This window comes from Hippopotamus amphibius, chromosome X (genome assembly GCF_030028045.1).
Source record: "Hippopotamus amphibius kiboko isolate mHipAmp2 chromosome X, mHipAmp2.hap2, whole genome shotgun sequence".
Lineage (NCBI taxonomy): Eukaryota > Metazoa > Chordata > Mammalia > Artiodactyla > Hippopotamidae > Hippopotamus > Hippopotamus amphibius.
In genome coordinates, this window is record NC_080203.1 from 108,078,248 (window position 1) to 108,100,883 (window position 22,636).

General features: G+C 33.9%; 1 protein-coding gene across 5 annotated transcripts in view; it reads left to right on the plus strand.

The window, feature by feature from the left end:
- Nucleotides 1-22,636, plus strand: part of DMD (dystrophin) — a 1,940,210-nt gene that overhangs the window by 737,791 nt on the left and 1,179,783 nt on the right. For all 5 annotated transcript variants that reach the window (XM_057717394.1, XM_057717395.1, XM_057717398.1 and 2 more), the window contains 4 exons: nt 6,200-6,379; nt 6,686-6,814; nt 8,471-8,641; nt 21,895-22,017. In XM_057717394.1, the coding sequence (XP_057573377.1) occupies nt 6,200-6,379; nt 6,686-6,814; nt 8,471-8,641; nt 21,895-22,017 (603 nt within the window). The remainder of the gene's footprint in view (nt 1-6,199; nt 6,380-6,685; nt 6,815-8,470; nt 8,642-21,894; nt 22,018-22,636) is intronic.

Consider the following 22,636-nt stretch of genomic DNA (forward strand, 5'->3'; position numbering starts at 1 on the left):
TTTGGATAGTTCATATTTACCATTTTACATAAATTGACCATTAGTTTTTATTAACAGTAGTCTTGGGATACCAAGAGTTACCTGTGAGAATCACACACACACACACACACACACACACATATAAATGTTGAGTTTAACTCAGGGTATTAAATAATGCAAAATAATTGATGTCTAAATAGCCACTTATGTAACAAGTCATAATTTTCACATTTATTTCAGAGACAACTTTTTATAATAGTCAACATTAGGAACAGCAATCATAACTTCCCTCAATTATTCTTCAGTTGTCACTTCAATGGTAAAATTTAATGATAGTTGCCCAATAAAGTCTCATGACAGAATGTATCATTCTGTTTTGCCAGTAGTTCTCAGCATTGGCTGCACATTGAAATCACCTAGGGAACTTAAAAAGCCTACCAGTGCTGAGGGCCCACCCCCAGAAATTCTGATTTAATTGGTCTGAGTGTGACCACTGTCTCCTCTAATATTCAACAAAGTTTGAGAACCACTAGCTAATGCAATAATAGAAGCAGTCCTATGAGAGCTACATTCAGTTTGAGAACCACTAGCTAATGCAATAGAAGCAGTCCTATGAGAGCTACATTCATTCATGTCCTATAGGTTTTTATTTATTTATTTATTTATTAACAATTACCTTTCACAGTTTAAAGAAATCTGGCCTCTGGTACTAGATTATCTGGATAATTGCCTCTACTCATCACTCCTCTTAGCTATAAAAGCATGAGAACTATTACTTATTTCTAAAGTCTGTTACACTATCATTCCCATGAAAAATTACATATCTTTTTTAAAGAGAGCATGGTAATTTATCTGTGAAGTGAAATAACACTAGCAGATCATTAACTTGGTACAATGAATGCATCAAGCAGCTGTTACTTAGAAAATAGAACATCTGTTAAATGCCACTGGAGTCACTATTCACTGTCATTATAGTTATAGCTATAATTTCTGTTCTGCGTGTTCTTCTTTCATGAAATTCTTTTTTAATAGACAATACATTATTAATAAAAAGTCAATATACATTGCTATAAAATCCACTATTTAATGTTTTATATTCTTTTAAATTTTATCATTATATTATTCCATCACATTAGCTTAATAATAAAATATGTTCTAATCCTCGAACCATGACAGAGTAATGTAGGGACCTGAAAAACAATATCATATTTTATCACATTTAAGACACATTAGATTGAATGATACACTGTTGATTTAATTACAGCTGTTGTGGATCAAAAGAAACACCACCTCCTTAAATGTGACTATAAATTGTAAGTTTTATCTCAATTTCAGAAACCTTAATATGTGACAAATGCACATCTTAGAATTGCGGTAATGTGGTAATTTATTCACTTTCTTCCCATGAATATTTTTTATAGCTAAAGGTGAAAGCTCTCTCCCATTTCTGATGACCAGAAATGGGATAATATTTATGCATACTGACTGAAGGCAGAATTCACTTGGGGAGGGTAACCTTTTGAAGTACTTTTTATGGGTGTGTTAGTTAACCCTTCATCCATATAGAGGGAACTTGCACAAGAGATGAAGAAAGATCAAATAAACAGGAATTTTGTAGCATCCTAGTAAAGGAAGGAAGCTATGTGGAAATGGCGTTATGGCACACATTTGACGAAGGGTGGGGCTGAGTGAAGATGCAATCTGTGGGACAGGGGACACTTAAGAGATTAAAAAAAAGGGGGAGAGGGAATAATAGGAAATTGGATTGAGAAGTTATTCTAAGAATATAAATCCCTTGGAAATTCCAGGAGAACTTGTGGAAAGCGTTGGACCTCTGAAACTGTCAAGTGGGTGGGCGAGAGGGTCAAGCCCAAGTGAGTTTTGTTTCTCTGCCCCTGTTGGAAAATATCTGTGGATGTGTTCCTATGGGACCAGAGAATTAATCCAACACTTTTTTTTACCATTTTACCTTTAAATTAATTAAAAATGTTCCCATCACATAATTTTATGATCAACAGAGACTGATAGAACAGGTTTTTCTATCCTGCTAACTCATCAGTGAAGAGAGTTGATGGTGGAATCCTGAACCTTTTGTGCCATTTTAAATTAGACTCAAGTGATTTAACTTCTAGGTATGACGGATGAATCAGAATGTAATTTCTAATCTTCACATGAACACATGGGTGGGTGTCTTCATTAGGAGAAATTAACCTATGCTACTCATTGCTTTTATTATAAGAAAATTGTTCTAGCATTTAAAAATTGCTATGGCTATGAAAAAGTAGAGAGCAAATTTGTTTCTTTAAAATCATGGAGGTTAGTGTTTAATATTTTGACTATTTATTCTGGAGCTATCAAATGTTACAAATTTAAGATATGGAAAATAAAGAAAAATGTTAGATTTTGTGGCAGTTGTTATTTACATTGAGTTCTACTCTTATCTGACATTTTTTCCTGTATCATAAAACCCCAGAGCACCAAGTAGATAGTTCACATTAAGCTGCTGTTGAAACTCCTGTAACTAGACTTATGACCATGTCATAGGTCAAAATAAAACTGTGTCCATAATTTTGCTTTTAATTCAACCTTAAAATTGATCCCAGAATCTGCATGATTGAAAAAACGAAGAGAGCTGAGTTACAGTTTATTCAGTTTAATCATTGAATTTGAACTTGCTCATTCAGAAGGGTAGACCTTCCCAAACCATCTCCAACCCTCACCTCACAAGGCAACAGAAGAAGCCGTGTGTGCTGAGGATTGAATGTCTTTTAAGAGGAAGAAGTGTATTTTCAGTTCTTTCTCCACATCTCAGCAACCCCATAAATAAGTCTTTCTTCAAGAGGTAAGGCTATAGAGAGAATGGCCAACACATTAGCTGTAGTTTAATTCAGTAATGCAGTTCTCAATACATCTGCAGGTATAGACTTTCTTCTGCTATGGGAAACTTTTAGAGCATAGGAAAATGGTTCCTTGACATCATAAAATGTATGTTTTTAGTTTCCAGTGAGTACTCCATATTCCCTTTTTGGTGGCTTTTGATTCCAACCTTCATACTTTCTCATCATTTTATACTTTGTCTTTGGTCAGTCTAAACCATCTCATGCTTTATGATAAACTCTGGTTTCAAGTATCACCTCTCCCTTGAAGCCATTCATGCTTATCCCAGCCATGAATTATCTTTTCCCCAAAATTATATTCTTTCTAATATGATATCAAATTGTTTGTGTTTCAGCTTTTCTCTGCAGCTATACTTTAGGTAGCATTAGAGCAGGGTATGCAAAGACTGCTTCCTCTCTTCTCTCTGGCAGTGAATGGCATAGTGCAAAGAGGGTATTAAGCATCAGATGTACATTGACTCATTGAAATTTAAATAAGATCTTCACAGAGCAAGATCAGCATACTTTTTTTTTAAATCCAGGATCCTATTATTTGTAAGCCTTGCCATTAATTAAAAATACTTTTGTGGGGAAAAATAAAAAATCCATTAAACTAGCATAATATTTTTCCTAACCCAAAATAGCATTTATACAAATAATTCAATACCTTGTATACCACATGTGAAGTTTCGAATTTAGGTCTTTTTACAGTAGGAGAGTAAATTTTCTCCTGATTCACTTTTGCCCATGAGCAGTTATAAACTCCCACAATGAACACTAATTTTTTTCAAGTTCATGTTCATGGTGGTTTTAACTTCAACATGTTTGAGTTTTTATCTTATAACTTTGAAAAACCGAAAATGAAACCAGAAATTAGTCCACATTTCCTATTTTCTTGTTCTCATTAACTGAATGAAAATTAGCTGGAGAATTTTGGTAGATTTTAATGCATAATAGTCGTTTATGACAACTATTATGCAACTGTTTGGAACAATATTTCCTAAATTCAAAACTTCTCTGATCTCTTCTGAGATTTGGAAATTTCCATTGCGTTTAATCACATTGCCTGGCTTGGAAGGGACAAATGTCTGTGTACATAACAAGTTTTTATATCAAAGCTTAAACATAGTGTCATCTTTCTGAAGTTATTTTAAGAGATAATTAGTGATCCAAATATAAATTAAGGTTTAACTTTGTGAGGTGTTACCTTTGCGAATAAATAAACTGTAGTGACAAGGCACTAGTCTTGAAAATAGGAAGTAAGAAATACTCATTTGCATATATTTCCATATTTTTATCATAGTCAAATATAAGTTTTATAAGGGTAAGGACTTTGTTTCTCTATCATTTTATCCATAGTGCCTAGAACAGTGGCCACCACGTATGGTTGTAAAGACTGTGTACTATACAAGGGTGCAGACAAAGGGAATGAAAGGGCTGAAATCTAGCCCATGAGCACTCACAAGTCAAACTGCAGAAGGGCTTTTTCCACCCAAAGATGGCATTTCTCATAATTTCCTAAAAGACACTAGGTAAAATCACCCATGTCCCTGCTGCAGTAGTGACCCATTTAGCAGGAGCTCAGTAACATTTGTGATTAATACATGAAGGAATTTCTTTTATGAATTGCTAAGCTCACTCATGTGCAACAGATGACACCTACATTACAAATAGCCCTTTGCATGATAGCTGATAAGTTCCTTTAGCATTACTTACCTTAATTTCAGATATTTTATATTGAAAAAGAAAATACAAATAGAAAAGGATATCTTACAATTGATAAAACAGTGATTGTCTTTTGTATAGAAATTATGCCATCTTTTAACCTCATTTATTCCTGTGCTTATTTGATATCAAAAGCAAAACACAGTATGTGTGTCTGTGTGTGTCTATTTATATATATTTTGAGTATACCAGGACCTGGTAGTATGGAGGAAAGACAGCCATAAGAGTTATCTCAGTATATTACAAAGAAAGAAAAGGCACCTTGAAAGCGTCTAAGACTAAGGGTATATGCTGGCCTCATAGAGACCATCTTTCTCTTGTTCACGTGGACTCCTCTTATTCTCTGTGCATATATTTTATTTGCCTCTTTGCAAAAGATCTCCCCTCCACTTCTTGTCATCGCTGCTTCTCCGTGGTTTTGTCTTACTATGGCTTTGACTTGCTGTGGTAAAGACAGCTCCATTTCAAATGACTCCTCAGCTGGGGTCTTATCATAGACTCTGTATCTCTCAGTTAAACTTCTTGAGAGAGTATCTGTTTGGTTCAGACGTATCCACCAGGGAATGTCCAACAGCTGTATGTGGGCAAGGGAGAGATCAGGGGCAGAGGCAGGGAAGTGCAGGATGGTCATGTGATCCGCCATGACAGGTCACAAGAAAGGGCTGTAGGTAGAGCTGGCAGTAAACGTTTATAGTAGGATCAGTTTTCCATCAACTCTCTACATAATTTCTAACATTAAATGTGCTTGTTTTCAAGTTTGAAAATCAAGTTTTAGGAAGTGCTGGTGCTCTCTTAGGGGATTTTAATAGTATCACTTTAATTTACTTCTAACTGAAATTTACCTTTTTTTCAAGTATGAGTGTAAGCGACAAACCTCAGCAATATCAGTAATTCCTGTGACTTTGCCAGCAGTCACAGATAAAATTATGACAGATAATTTTATATCACATTTAGTCATTGAATATAAATCAAAACACCAGTGGTGCTCATCACTGCTGTGAAATTATCCTAAAGGTCTGTTGCTAGATCATCGCAGTTACACATGTTACGAAAGAAAACATATATTACTGTCTAATAAATTTAAAAATATATTTTGTATATTTTACTTAAGCATAATTGTTTTTGATTCTAAATCCAGTGCATTTAGTTTTATGCTTTTAAAAACATTATTATGAGAAAGGATACTTAAGTTTCGCCAGATGCCAAACAGGTTTGTGGAACCAAAAATTTGAAAATTCCCACAGTAGAAGTACAAGAGTGCAATAACTGCTGAATTTCCTCAGAGCAGTTGCTTATTTGTGGATGGGTTTTCTAAGATCTACCTTTAGCCAATACATATACAATTTAAGAAAATGTAAATATGTTTAGATGGACAGTACGTATGTTTATTATTAATATGTACAATCATAAATAATCATGTTTATGTATCCGTACACATTCATATATACCCAGTAAGGAAACTACAATGTATATGGCATGATTTTCATCATTCCTAAAGACATGGTTGAAAGTTTAAACCCTTGGAAAATCTTACCATAGTAACTGGACGCCTAGCCATTTCAAAAGCATGAAATCTTAAGACTACAATACTCGAAGCTCAAATGCTGTTCTTTTCACAGGCTACTCAGAAAGAGATTGAGAAACAGAAGGTTCACCTAAAGAGCATTACAGACCTAGGAGAGGCCTTGAAAGCAGTTTTGGGCAAGAAGGAGACCTTGGTGGAAGATAAACTGAGTCTTCTGAACAGTAACTGGATAGCTGTCACTTCTCGAGCAGAAGAGTGGTTAAACCTTTTGTTGGTAAGAAAAGAGGCTGGAAGATTTTTAACCCCTCTCCATTGTGAGAAAGAAATTATATAAGCTTTTAATAATAGTATTTATATTTGCAAATTCCTCAGCTCCACATCAGTGTTGGCTCGTATTTCAGTATCTATTTCTATAGTGTAATATATTTTTTCCATGTTTGTATTATATTCTATATGGAGATCACACCTGAAAGTAATTTGAATGATACTACATTTTTGTCTTTTAAAATTGTTCACAGTAGGACAAATATTTAAAAATATCATCTAATACTATGTCATGGTGTGTCTCTGTAAAATTAAGGAATATCAGAAACACATGGAAACCTTTGACCAGAATGTGGATCACATCACAAACTGGATCGTTCAGGCTGATACACTTTTGAATGAATCTGAGAAAAAGAAACCACAGCAAAAAGAAGACGTGCTTAAGGTAGCAAATAAACTATTATGAAAAGTAATTTTCACACTGCACAACAGTTATATCAATCACCTTTGTCCTTAAAGATACCAAGGACTTCTTAATAAGAGTGAAAAAAGTCTTCCTCTCTTCCTTCCCCCTCCTTCCTTCCTTTCCTTTCTCCCTGAATTCCTTATTTCCTTCCCTCCCTACTTCCTTAATTCAAATGGGAGTTAATAACTTTGAAGAGCTCTTTAATCTGGGTATCTGTCCATATCGACCTCTCAGCTAATTACATGCAACTTAAAATCTGATGAGAAAAGGATTCCCAGATTTATTTTGGTGTTACACTGCAAATTCATGCCCGTTTTAATAGTGGTACTATATTCTTGTATCTAACACAAAGATTAGTTTCCCAGCGTCATTCACAGCCCATCTGAGTAAACACCGAAAGTCCAATCTATGGACATTTTACCAATGCGATGTCTAAATCTTAGTGCTTAGTAACAATACTGAGCTTATGTAAAACTGAATTTTTCTTTCTTAACTGTATGTAAAGTAAACATGGGTTCGTGTTTTCTCTTTTTGTACTGAAACCAATTATTAGGACATCCTAAGCTGTCTTTCTCAAGGGCAACTTAGTCTTCACTTTAAAGAAAAAAAGGTTCCTGTTAAAGAATATGAGAGGTATAATGTGCAAATGTCTCTTATTGATGCTTTAATATCTCTATTTGATGACATTTTTTTTCAGTTAAATAGGAAGAAATGCATTTGAACAAATCTCATATAAATTAAACAATGCCTTTGTTTTGTTGAAATTTTCAATAATCTTGACTAGTGGGTTACTATTTAAGGAATGCTCAGAAATTGTAGTTTCTGTCTATACAACTCAGTTGTTTATTTTTTATGAAATTGATATTTTCTAAGGATTACAATTCCTTTTTAATGAAAAACTGTAAATGTATTTCGGGCTGTCCCCCAGACATATTTACCATATTGTCTGTACCTTATCTTGCTCTTCCTTCGCCCTTGATGTGTAGGTAAGGGATGTCACCTTACCGTGAAATTCCTTCAGGGTCTTTGGAAAAACAGGAACTGAGTTATTTCACTTACAGCCTCTCCAACCCCTTGAGTCAGGCAGAGCTTTCCTCAATCCCTCTGTCTGTAACACAGAATCCCTAACAGTTAGAAAATCCATTTTTTCCCCCATGGCAATCGAAATGATAAAGAAAAAAGGAACTCATAAGTACTTGGAAGGAATAGAAAATTGTTCTTCACTAACCTTCCTTCCTGAGCACATAGTAACGTTGTTCCACAGCTTTTCAAGTCAGGAAAGAGAAAATAAGACTAAATATAAAATACTACGATTGTTGCTGGCAACATAGAAAAGTCAGGAAAATGTTGCTTGTCCTTCTTCAGACTGAGGAAATCCTTTAAATAAACATAGATCAAACTTAAGCAAGGACAGTGACCTATTTTCCTGAGATCACACACATTCTCACTCCTGTTTGATGGAAGTTGGCTTTTTCCTCCCTCTGTTTTCTCTGCATGTGCTCTTTCTCTTTCTTTCTCTCCCCTCCCCTCCTTCTCCCCCTCTCCCTCGCTCTCTTACTTTCTCACTCTTTCGCTCTCTTTCAACTTCCATTTAATTACTAACTTTAAGCCCTGTCTCTTGCTCACGGAATATAGCGTTTAAAGGCTGAAATGAATGACATACGCCCAAAGGTGGACTCCACGCGTGACCAAGCAGCAAACTTGATGGCAAACCGCGGCGACCACTGCAGGAAAGTAATAGAGCCCAAAATCTCAGAGCTCAACCATCGATTTGCAGCCATTTCTCACAGAATTAAGACTGGAAAGGTAGGAAGATCTGCTCCAAGGTGGAAACTAGTGATAAATGATCTCTTGCGAAGGTTGCGCAGTACTCTGAAGGGGGCAAGCAACCCCCACTGCAAGGTTTTCAAAACGAAAATGAAGGCCAAAATGTATTTGAGGAAATTTTACCATTGAATCTCATGGGAGATCAGTCTCTCTCCCTTTTTCCCTCCCTACCCCCTGTGTCCCTCTCTTTCCGTTATTTTGTTTTTCGTGCCACAGCTCTTCTAGAACTGCATTCTGCACTGGTTTACATATGTACTTTCAGGGGTAACCTACAGCACAGTAACAAATAGCATGCTGCAGGCCAACAACAGCAACAACAAAAAAGCACAAAAGACATATATTTAAAGAAAGCACTACTGACATATTTTGCCAAATATAATATTGCTTGTGTGTAATACGGAAGAAATATCCAAAATGAGGTCTTGTACATCCTCCTGCATGATCTAGGGTCTTTGTACATCTTTACTGGTTGTGCACGTGTGTGTATGTGTGTGTATTTTAACTTGCTCTTGCTAGTTGCTGATACTTACTGTGATAAAATCCATTAGATTATAGTGACATGCAAGCCATGAAGACAAATAATTGCAAAGCTTATATATCCCAATTTTTGTAATTTTATATGTCTGTTTATACTTATTCTATTTAATGAGGAACCAGGGTATATGGAACTTTTGCATAATAACCCTTTATATTTGTGTAACATTTAATGAAGACAAGAGTCTTATCTAATAAGTAGCTTGCAAAAATACATGAACACAGTATTATCGAATTCCAGCTCTTTGGGGGAGTGTCAAAATGCAAGAAATTACCTCCCAAATTTATGAAATGTAGCTTGACACGTTTCAATATATATGATATGCTTTCAAAAACAAAAATATATGTAAAAGAAATATATGTACTTACATATACAGATAATTGCTAGAAATCTTAAATGAGAATAACACTGAAATATTTGTGAGAAAATGTGATGTGGTATGTCAGGTAAGTTTTGATTCCTGGAAAAATAAGAGAATACATTTGAAAAATTATTTTGATATTTATGGACACCCAGTAATAGCATGATTTACATCTCCTAATGCGCTGCATTGTATCACTGTTTTATGTATAATAGTACATACTTAAAGGAGTTCCTAAAATATATGGAAATGTGATATGAATTTTAAATACTTTATTGCACGTGAAACATAGTTACTCTTCAAAACTCGCCTTCCCAAAGCAAAAAGGTATTAGCTTGCTTTAATTTGTTGCTTCTTCTTTGTAATAGTTAACTAATTAGTTCTACTCATTTATATATTGTCATTCTCACGTGTAAAACATCTGACAGGTTCTAAAATTTTATTTTCAGTCCGTAGTTGTTTTTGTAAGAATTTACTCTGCTGTTTAAACAGACAATTGTTTTCACTTCTGGAGATATCATTAGATGTGCAATATCTACACAACCAAAAGTTATTTTACTCTTCTGAAAGAGGAATGCTAATACTTCAGTACTAAGTTTTGTATTCTTCCCATCATACTTTTTAATAAATCACTGAGCTAGACTATATTTAGGAGTAAAGAGGGTATTATTTTCTTGATTTTTTTCAGTGGTAGATTGAGATAAATTATGTCACAAGATTGTGACTTGTAGGTATTGAAAAATGAGTAGATGTTGTCCTATACCGTAGAAATTACTGAACATAGCATGGCCGAGAGACGTTTCTGAATTGTCACTCTGTATTCTGTTTGAATGTGTCAGTATACTTCCAGATATCATGCATCAGAAGAGCCATTTGATATGTTTCTTTTATTACCCATACTGTAGAAAAGCATAAAAGATTTTAAATGAGTGTTTTCAACTATACATTAACTGACGACAATTACATTTTTACTTTTCAAAGCATTCCTTTTTCTCTAAATTGATGGAGGCGACTGGATGCAATAGTGACCCCATTTGGGGGCTGTGAAGAGATAATTAAGCTCCATCATCATGATGAAACAAAAAATATGGAGTTAAAGCATATCTGACATTTTGCTTATTTATTCATTACATTAGCTAATGGTATTGAGTGTCTATTGTGCTAGTGAGTATGGAAATATACAAGGATGTTTTAGATACTTGCTTAACAATTTGTCTACAAACACAAGTGTAAATACTTACTGCAATCATATAATATGCTTAACACTAGTACATCTTCATGGAGATGTTCAGTTAATGGTGAAGTGGTCCCAGCAATCACATAGTGTGATAGAAAGAACAGTGGACATAGGAGATTGAATTCTGAACTTTGTCAGCATTAGGCAGAACATGGGATCTCTCTGCAGTTCCCTTTCAGTGTTTATAAGATATGGGAGTTGAACTAGATAAGCAGTTTTTAAAAGGAAAACTATTTTACCACCCTCCAAAGGAGTTATTATTTAGAACCAAGTGTATAAGATGGATAAGAGTAGAATTACTGGATGGGAGAATTTCTGCCCCTTTATCTTTCTCCTTCCTATAATGAGGTTCAGGAGTTACAAGTTATGTGCATAGAACATGATATAAAAGTTTTGGGTTGGATTAGTTATAAATAGGACTTATTAGTTGTATTAGTCCCTGATAACTCTAAAATTTCTCTGTCTAATGATCTTTTGTTGATGCAATGAGGATGCAGTGTTGATGTAATGACTTGTACATGCATTTGCTTATGGAATAGGGTAATTCTGGCAGTGCTGGAGTTCTCAGGGACAGCCTTTGATCTCAGAGTCAAGTTCCTATTAGAGTAGGGCTTATGGAAGGTAAGATTGGTTTGGAATATGACATTCTTAAGGTTGAGTTTATGGGTCCTTTTCACTTAGGAGAAAAACTTGGGAGAAAAAATCTGCAGTCATAAAATAAACAAAAAGTAGATTGGGAGCGAATATGGATAAAACTCAGTTTAAGAACTAATTTCAGGATCCTTTTAAAGGTCAACTAGAAAAGGCAATTGAGTGGAGCAAAAATTTATCCTGAGCACTCACTGATAATGTCTGGATTCAGTATTTGATGAAGAATATGAAGTCTCTGTGTTCTGCAGGGACTGTCCATGACAAGAAATCCCAAAATCCAGAAAGCAATGTACATTGGGTTCCTCGGTTTAGATTGGCTGAGAACTTGTCCATGAGATGTAGTTCTCAGCAGTGGTAATTTTAACTATCAGTGAGGAGCGTTGTGGTGAGAGGAAAAAGGTTCTTAACTTCAAGCTACAGTACTTTGAGTGTGATCTTGGACTTGACCCTTTGCCTCAGAGAACCTCATTTCCATCCAGAAAAGTAGTAAAAGTATGCCTGTCTTATCTTAAGCTCAAGATTGTGGTGAGGATCAAATGAACTAAGATATGCAAAAGCATACAGTGAACAAAATCTAAAAAAATATTGTATTTATATAAAATGATTAAAATAAAATCAGTAATTATTTCCATCATTATATTAGACCTAATGGGCAAATTTTGAGGGTTGAGATGGAAATCGATGGGAAAAAGAAAGGGAGGAATAGTTGATTTCTCTTTCTAGTCTCCGCTGGAATGGGCCGGGACCAAGAAGGTGTGTCTTTGCTATTTGCATTACAATGGCCAGCCTTACAGATTATTGAGTGGACCAATTAAGAACTGGAAAGTCCTGCTTGTCCCAAATAGGGCCAATAAAATACATGAAATGCTATCTCTACTCATTTCATTTATGTTAATCAGTAGTATCTTATGGCTTTGAGAAAGCTTCATCTCTACTAATATATATGAAATCAATTTGAGAAAATGGCGGTTTTGATGGGGAGGGTCAGAGTTATAAAAATGAATCAGCCATAATTTCAGAACCCTGGGTAAAGCTGATGGAATCATTGGGGAAAGACACCATGACTCATCCCTTTCTGATTTAGGGCATCTGAACAGGGTGACATAGCATTGTGGTGGTGGGCGGGGTGGGATACTGTCAGCAAAAGAAAGTGACGGGAGACAGAGCATAGAAGGGGAAACAGGAAGGCAAAAGTAGAGACTCCTTAGTCTTATTATTTATGGCAGCTCTACCCAATCTCCATCTTTGGAGAAGCCAAGTTGGAGACGAGAGTCAGCAATTTGCAAGAGATGATATTTGAAGTAGATCTTCAAGAATTAATGAGGAAAGGTTGGAGAACCATCCACTTTCAGGTCACAATGTTTGGTACCGTGGTACCTAAATCTCTAGGTAAGATGTGATGGGTTCAAGGAGCTTACTGTTTAATGGTGAAGCAAGATATATTCATGGATACTGGGCTGACAATGAGTGTATGGTGAGTGGCTTCAGCAGCCACTCCAGCAACCTAGAGGAGGTAACAATTCAGTATAGACCTATGACAAAACCTCCGGAGTGTATAGTGTGTCCAATGGAGGGTAAGTTCAGTTTGCTTATGGAATGTAGAGCACGGAATGTGAAGCTTAGTGTGGATGATAAGACTGAAAAGGATGATGAGACATAGTGTGGGGAGAGTTCATGACAACCAGACTAATAATTTATGCTTAATTCAATATGCAATGAGTTCTTGATTTTTTTTTTTCGTGCACTGTTGAAAGATTAGCCCTGCAGTGGCTGTGAAGAGAACTCAACTGAATCATGACAGGAAGTGGGGAAACCAATTAGGGAGCCATCACAATAGTCGAGATGAGAAATAGCAGCTCAAAGAAAAGGGTATCTGTGGGAATGGAAAGGAAGTGACAGTCTGTAGCAGTGACTCTCTAACCTTGGTGTACTTGGAGGAATTATTAAAACACAAATTGTGCCCCCACCCCTTGCCTGACGTTTAAGACTCAGTAGGCCTTGGGTGAGGCCTGATGATTTGCATGGCTAATAGGTTTTCAGGTGATATTGGTGCTAATGATCTAGAGACTATACTCTGAGAACCACTGGTCTAGAGACATGAGAACTAGTCTGGAGTTAAATTATTATATGCTGACTCAGGATTCAATACTGATTGAGCACGAAAGGCTGCCTATGAGTCTGAGAATAAAATTTGCATTGATATGTTTGTCACATTGTAATAATTTTAAAAGCATGTTAAATAAATAGGCTTTAGCTATATCCTATTAATATAGGCAATTACTTTACTTTGTAACAAAATATTATGAAACTTACACACGTAATTTTCCTAGTGTTCTCTTCTAGAGATTTGGAAGTATTTCAAACTTTAAAAATTTAGAAATTTTCTGTGGAGCTAAAATGTTACATTATTGGCTGTGCAATTGGTACTAACTAAAAGAAAGGTGAACTTGTTTTCTGTGTCTTCATTCTTTATTAAGATTGATGTGCCATTGGGTATTATATACAAAATGTTCCTTAATTTCCATATGAGCCTTATTGCTTTTTGAAGTCTGTGTAGCAGTATGTGTGTGTGCGTGTGTGTGTATAATTACAACATGGGATTTGAACGATCTGCCATCATATATGTAAATATTCATAATTTTATTGCTGTAATATTTATAAAGTGTCAAGAATTTGATCTCCAATCAGTCCAGTCAGTGTTAGCAGGTGCAAAAGCAATCATTCTTTGGATCAGAGACTTCCATAAATATACACACATACACACACACACACACACACACAGAGCCATGAGAGAGCAAATGAGTTTTTCACCTAGTGTAGAATATATCCGGAAAAAATACATGCTTGGGTCTAATTTTATCATAAATAGTGGCTTTATATGTGAAAAGTAATGTAAAAATACTTTAAGGATAGTTTTGGCAGATATTGTGACTTTCTCAAACATCAGTGGGGAATAAGTAATCCATCTTATGAAGGTGACCTAGGATGTCAAAATAAGATTCATTGGATTTGAGAATTTTAATTGAAGCCTAATTTTCAATAATCAACTTTATCAATACAAATATATTGTTCTTTTCCCCTTTGTCGTCTATTTCTAATTTAACACCTTCTCCAACAGAGAGAGTGTGGTCTGTTAGTTTGGATGGTTGTTCTTATTAAATAAATATATTTTAGTAAAATTTTCTATGAAGAAATTAGTTAAAAAAGCATAGATGAAAAGTAAGGTAAAGAGCTATAGCCATCACATAATTTGTAGAGTATTACATATGTAATAATCACAGCTAAAATCCTCAAGTAATAGTAACAGATTAATACCCAAACTTTGTATTACTCTACCAGCTGATTTTATTTCACTGAAATAAGTTAACCTAGCAACAGAATTTCTATATTAACATTTTTTGCACATTTATAATTTTCATTCCCTATCACAGGGTTAGTTCTGTTGGAACTTTGATGACATATTCTTTTTGTAATTATTTACAGTGTTTCCAAAGTAGATGTTGAGTTTGGTGAGCAGTGTCATTCGCTAAAACTAACTGGGTCTTATTAACATGATATTTAAAATGATGAAAGCTATTTGGTGATTTCTGATTATGATCTTTTTAAAAGGGAAAATGATTCCCTCTGATCAATCAGCAGATGTTAAAGTAATCATTCCTTGGGCCAGAACTTTCAGATATTTTATAGGGGGCTGGGAGAGAGCCAGTGAGTTGCCCAATTTCTCACAGTTAGATAGCCTGGTTAGAAAATGTTAGATCCTAATTCATTGCTTTGTCCACTCCAACATGCTGACTCTCAGCATACATTATTATCTCTAGTTTTATCATCAGATATTTATTGTTGGTCTATTATGTGTTAAATGTTTCTAGTTTCACTTAAAACACAATGATTTCAGTACTTCTTTGTCTTAAAAATAATTTTAATTAAACGAAGACCAGAAATGAGAGAGGAATAAAGGAATGGAGGGAAAAAGGAAGAAAGAAAAAATTAGAAAGTGGTCCAAAATATTGTTTTAATTCATCTGGTTCTCCCACGTATTTTATAGTTAAATCCTTTCTTCTTCTATTTCAGTTGGTACTACTAAACTCATGTAACCATGAGGTAGAAAAATATTCCAAGTTATTCTTAATAAAAAGTCGAAAGTGGGATGATTATTGAACCACCAACATCTTAACCAATCAGTATATTTTGTATCCAATTCTGAAAAGTGTGACTAAGAAATTAATCTCACCAATTCAAAAGCAACAGAGACGTACTGGGTAATGCCTTTTAATTAGCATTACAAATTTGGGAAGTTACCACAATTTTACATTTTTATCCTCACGTATCAAAGATAAGCCAATACCCTACCTAATATCAAAGAATGCAGCCAATGAAATGTCACTTACCCAAGTCATTTTGTTTTATCTTTAAAATTATTTCTTATGTTCCTTGGAGCTTTCTCTTGTGAATTTAAAAATAAGTGAATGAAAAATCTATAAACTATTTTATCTGATTATCTTTGTTTTAGATAGATCTTTTCACTACACTTATTTCTCTTTGTAAGTTTTCTTTCCTCTCCAGATATTTTGATTTGAAATAACTCTTCATATCATATCAGCAATGTGTCTTTTCTGTACTATAGGATGTTACTGGTCCTTGAAACTTTATTCATTTTGGTTTCCATGAATTATTCTTATTTAATTTTTTCTATACCAATATTGTAATGATTAATAAATTTTCAAAGCTGCAGGATGGAAAAAGGAGACTGATTTGAAGCAATTTTAAATCAATCTGTAGCATTTGGAATATTAATTTTCAATTTAGATTTTAGCGTGATTTGAATGTAGTGGCCATTTTTCATGATTACTGAGATTACATAGTCCATATGAACAAATGTTTACTTTGCCGTCTGTGTAAACACAGTCATTATTATGTTAGTGTATCTGTGCACATTTGAAGTAATATTTAACCAAAAGAAAGCTTACATTTTAAAAATGATAAAGTGTATATGGGTAATTTTGAATGCTTCCCACTTACAATGAATCACTTTGTAATTGATTTTGCTTTTTTTCAGTTTGTCATTGTTTGTTAACTTGTTATATAAGTCACCTTTAATGCTAAAACTTTAACAAAGCCTTAAATTTCATTAATCTTAAATCATACAGCAAAGCACAATTACTAGCTGTTAAGCGATCTGAAACCACATTAAAAAATCAAGGAAAACAAAGTGTCGTCTTTCTCAGTTTCTCTGTCTCTTCTTTCTTTTGTGTCCGTTTATCTATCTGTTTGATTATTAAACTTCCCTATGTTTTTACTTTATTTGTATTTTATATGACTACACAGTCATGCTAAAGCTCTTAAGATGAAAAGGTAAGTAAAAATGAAACTGTACAAAACCTAGGCCTGGTTTATACTTTCTCCTATGATATTATAACTTTCTTGATTATTTTCTATGTATTCTAAAACCTATCTTGTGTGAACTGTCTAACGTGTGATTTATTTGTGATTCTAGTTCTTCTTTGGTCATATACTTTGTTTAAAGTCAATAGAAGTAATGTATGCAAAAATTAAGATGACTTATCCACCACTGTTTTCAGTTTCTTCAAATAATTTGTCATAAATCTGAATCAAAGAGGCAGGCATTATATGCTTTGTATGGCTTAAACGTTGATGATGTCTCAAGCGTGAGCTTATGGATGTTTGCTTACTATTCATTTCTTTTATTTTATTTCAAAAGAATTACACATTACAAAGACAACAAAGACCAAAGAATGATGAACTTTTATTGGTCAGAGAAGTCATGACCTAATGGTGAACCAGTAAACACTTAAGGAAAAGCAATTAAACTTTCCCAACTTCTTGAAGAATATTAATCACATGGATGTCAAATGGCTGGTCTGATCCTGCCAATTAGAATAGCCTAAATAACTGAGTTGAGTAGTTATGGTTATTTGGGTTATAAAATTAGTTTCTGGTTAATTTGATCTATTAGATGTTCTAAAATTAGTATTTTATATAATAAGCACGTTTTATGTTTAAAAAATGAGTTCCTTTTGCTATGGAAAATACAGAATAGTATTACATAGTAATGAGGAATAGAGACTCCTAATACAACATCTGAAACCCATTCCCATAAATTTTCCTGTCCCCAGAGGGCTTCCTGAAAATTCTCCTACGAAAACATCTGAATGCAACTGAATGAGGTGGACATTATAAGAATTATATAAATCCACTAAAATTTACTAAATAAAACAGCATTTTCACTGCTATTAGTAAGATATTACTCTTGTGACATGTTTCCTACTAATAATGAACTATTGGTTCTTTTCAATGTCGTGGTCATAATAGTTGCTGTTGATCTGTGCTGTCCAGTAAGGTAGCCATGGACTGCATATGGCTATTGAATATTTGAAATGTGGCTACTCCAAATTAATATGTGCTGTAAGTGTAAAATGCACAGTGGGTTTGAAGTCTTCGTATGAAAAAATGAAAGTAAAATATCTTATAATTTTATATTGATTATAGGTTTATATAATAGTGTTTTGGCTATATTGGGTAAATAAAATATAATTAAACCCATCTGATTTGTTTTACTTTTTAGTATGGCAGTTAGAACATTGAAAATTACATATATGACTTGCATAATATTTCTATATAGCTGCATAGCTACAGTAAACAACGCCCTTTGAATTCAGAGGAGAGAATTTACTGTAAATTGATAAAATTTTAGGGAAGTATTCATGGGAAAAGTATCTTATTTCTAACATTTACCCTAATGCATCATCATCCTACCTCTGCTTATATACTTTCAGTATATAAGTTTTTAATGAAAAACTCACTACTTTAAAATGAGTGCTTTAAAAAGAAAAAAGAAATTGCAACACTAATTTGTTGTTCCTGTGTTAAACTAAAGTTCAGGCTCCAAGTAATTTCTACCCATTGACTTCAGTTAGTCACTTTGGAACCACACAGAATAATTAAAATTCCTAATCTGCATAATGGTCTTTTTTTAACAAATGCATAGTAGTCTTTGATCAGGAATTCTGGACCCTACACATACTACTAATGAAATCTAAGTTTGCATTATCTTGCTTGCATAATCCATCACTTTGTACTAGTGTTTCCTAAAATCTATTCGTATCTGCTTATATTATTTTTGTACCTAGTGGTATCATGTTGTTGCTAGCATTTGGCCAGCAATTAATATAAATCCACACATAAAGTGCTGATTAGTCCAGTCTCTTCAATTTTATACAATGGAAATTGTGTTATTTAAAATTCCATATCATTCAAGAGCTCCTTGAAGTGTTTATTCTGCTATTCCATGATTAGTCATGCATTCACTTAGTTTTTCAGGAAATGTTCATTTATGAGCACCTACTATGTACCAGGAATGACTCTAGGTTGAACAAGAGAGACAAATTGCTCATCTTCATGGGATGTTCATGGAAATCATCCCTTTCACTGTGTATTTTTGCATACTTTTTGGTCTCCAAATAATTCCTGATAAAATTACTGCACAGGGCAGAACACGTGCAAAGCCCTTTGGCATCCTACTTGAGACCACTCTCTACATTGATGCAGATTAATTAATATAGTTTTGTTGTTAAGAATGATACAATTTTACCAAACTGGAGTGTTGATTTCTCCATGTTCACCATTAGAATTTCATGAGTTTTGTCCAATAAGTTGTTAAAGTAAAAATGCCACATCAACAAGCATTTATTTTATCCTTCATAAACCATATGTTTTCAAAAGAGGAAGGTCTTGACATGAGCCAATGGATGGGTACAAATTTGAGGGGAAACCATAAGAGCCAATATTTATTGAGCATTTATTATATTCCAAACAACATTCTAACATATTTTATCCTCATAAAAGTTCTGTGAGGTAGATATTCTTCTTATACTCATGTTACACGTGAAGAAACTGAGGCTCAAAGAGGAGAAATAACTTACCCAAGATCCCTCAGCTGGTAAATGGTGGAACCCAGATCCAATCTAGGCATTCTCTTGTAGGAGTTTTAGACTCTTCACCAGAAGGTTAAAAACATTCTAAGCCTTGAGGGAGGGATACCAGGAGTTCAACAACAGACATGTAAGAAAGATTGTATTAGGAGCACTTAAATAAGGCTACAAAGGTCTTTGGGACAAGATTAGGGGAAGCCTTGACTATCATGCTGTAGTTTGGACTTTATTTGACTTGTAGTTCTCAAGCAGAGAAATAATATAATGAAAGCCATGGTTTTGGATCATATTGGCCTGATTACAGTGCACAGGATAGAACTGGTAAGGTGGGAAGGATTATATCCCTGCAAGGAGGTTATTGCCTTAGCTGTTGTGTGAGGACTAGGAGAGATGGTATCTCTGGGAAAAGAAAGCAAGTAAATCATGGTGAATAAATTGGCAAGTATTTGGTATTTATTAGACATTAGAGTGAAGTGTTGGCAAATAGTATGGCTCACATTTTAAGCCTGGATGACTCAGAAAAAAATGGTTTTGAATTTACAGAACTAGGGAAGTTGATGTTGCAAGCATTTGGGGGGAAGATAATAAGCTCATTTCTAGACGTGGTGAATGTCAAGTGAGAAATAAGCTAGATTGGAATTCAGAAGTGAAGTGCCAGCTAAATATGAATATTTGAGAGATATCATGAAAGTTATAGTTGGTTTGGGAGATAATACAATTTACTAGGGAAGGAGTATTGAGAAAGAGGTACAGACACCCAAGTTCTTAGCCTTCGAAACTACAATATTTGCTTATGTTGGAGAAAGGATGAGCTAGAGAGGAAGCAAGTGTAGCAGTAAAACAGATAAATCTGCCTGCAAATGGACCCATGTTATTTTGACATCCAAGTAATTAAAAAGGTTATTTTAAATATTAGTTATCTTCATATGTTCACAAAATCATATGGAGCAATGCAGTTGCTCTTCTTATTAAATCTTAGGAAATGTGAACAATTCCATAGCATAAATACCATCAAATTAATATTGTGTAGTTATGATTATAAAGGCTGTTACTCTACTTTTACAATATATTGTGCGATATGTGATTTTAAACTATAGAAGTATGTTAATAATACAGAGATTGAAACAACATTTAAGTGCATATCTATAATGCTACCAGTCTGTACCGGTTCAAGAACATGTTATGATATTTCAAATTTCAAATGTTCATTAGGATTTAAAAACTAGTATTGAAAATAAGTCACTTTAAAAAGAGTCTATAAATCCTTTCTGGCATGTGTAGAAATACCTAGAAAATAAGTGTTTGTTCATGTTTTCTGTGAGAATTATGTTCTCGTGAGTAGCATTCAATGGTTCACTTGTTCATTTAACTAAATACCTTTAGATATTTGGTTTTTACTTTACACTTATCCATATTGTCCTCTAGGAGACGTTGTCCAATAAATAAAGAGTGAGACTGTGACTAGGAAAGTGTTGGGGAAGAGTGGGTGGGGACCAGACTTGATGAATGTGTCACACTGTCATTAAGACACTGGGTGGTTCTTGAATTGGTTTTACAAGTGGACGATGTTTAGCTCTGTAACAAAATAAGATTTTTATTTGTCACCTGTGAGTTTTCAAAAGGTATCAGATATAAAATATTTTCTAGTGTTTTAATGCAAAGAAATTGAGTATATAGATGAATAGAATAAACATTTATGTTATTAACTGTTTGAACTTTAAATCTTGCCTATTCTTTTGAATATATATTTAATTTTCTGTGTATTTTCATTAATCACTCCCCTTCAAGTGGTTTCTTTAGAAAAACAGATTTTAAAGTTTTTTGAGACTATGGTCATTATGAATTTCAAAATCAAAGGAACTGTGATGTTTGTAAGGTTGGAAAACATATGTTCAGATTTTTCATTTGAGGTATTCAGGGTTCATTCTTTTGAATTTTTTTGTGCTACCAAATAAAGCATTCCTAAGGCAAACTAATGACATTTTTTGTCTTATGGGAGCATGTGTGTCAATTCTGCCATGCTAAAAATGTCATTTAAAATATCTAAGCAGATTGTAATGTAGTTTTTCTGAGGATAAGGAGACAATTCTGCATTTCCAACTGATGTAACTGTTATTTGATGAATGAGGCAATTTCTGATAAGAAATATTTACCCAAATGGTATTTATATCAGAATATTTAAAATAAGATCAAATTCAACTTTAGAATATTAACAGTTAGAACAGTCAAATATATGGAAATTGACTTTTGTTGAAAAACCAGAATGATGAATTGCATTATCTTGCATGTATGTTCGGCTCTGATGATGTTAAATGTTTGTCTTTATTTGCATCCCCAGGTACTTTCCCAGTTGTATTTCAACACTTTCATAAAATATAATATGGAAACATAATGCATGTCATTATTTTAGCAACAGGAGGTTGAACAAATGTATTTTTTTGGCTTATATTTCTAATAAAAAGTAATTTTGATTTAAATTAGCACTATCTTTTTTTTTAGGCCTCCATTCCTTTGAAGGAATTGGAGCAGTTTAACTCAGATATACAAAAATTGCTTGAACCACTGGAGGCTGAAATTCAGCAGGGGGTGAATCTGAAAGAGGAAGACTTCAATAAAGATATGGTAAATTGGTTGTGATAAAAGTGTGAATGAACTAGGAATGAAAATGAATAAATATTTGGAAAGAAATTAGATAACTCAAGTCTCCAACTAAATTCTCAGAGCATACCTTACACATTTTGTGATTCTAATGATGTATTACAAATGCGAAGTATTCTTGTTAAACTGTTATTATAAGTACCAAATTACTATGGTATGGACATATAGGAGCACTTACAGATTCTAATAAATAGCCCAGCAATTTTGCTTTGATCTGTGCTCAAAGGACAAAAGGTAATGGGTGAAAAGAGTCAAATCTGAAAATAAACTAGAAACTTAATAAAAAAAAACAACCCACAATCATCATAGATGGCTGATATTTTGTGTCAAAAATACTATTTTTTGGTAGTATAATGTTTATTTTGGAGAAGGGGCAATTACACATGATATAAACATTGTTTATTAAAGCTTACCACAAGGTGGTTTTACAAAAAAGTTGAACAAGTAGTATAGTATATATCTAAAATATGTATAAATTTATGCTGCTTATTTCATGGGCATAAAAAATATATAACCATGTTGGCTATTCCCAGACCCATAACTTTCTCCTTAAACCCTGATTAATTTCAACATGTCTTTTACA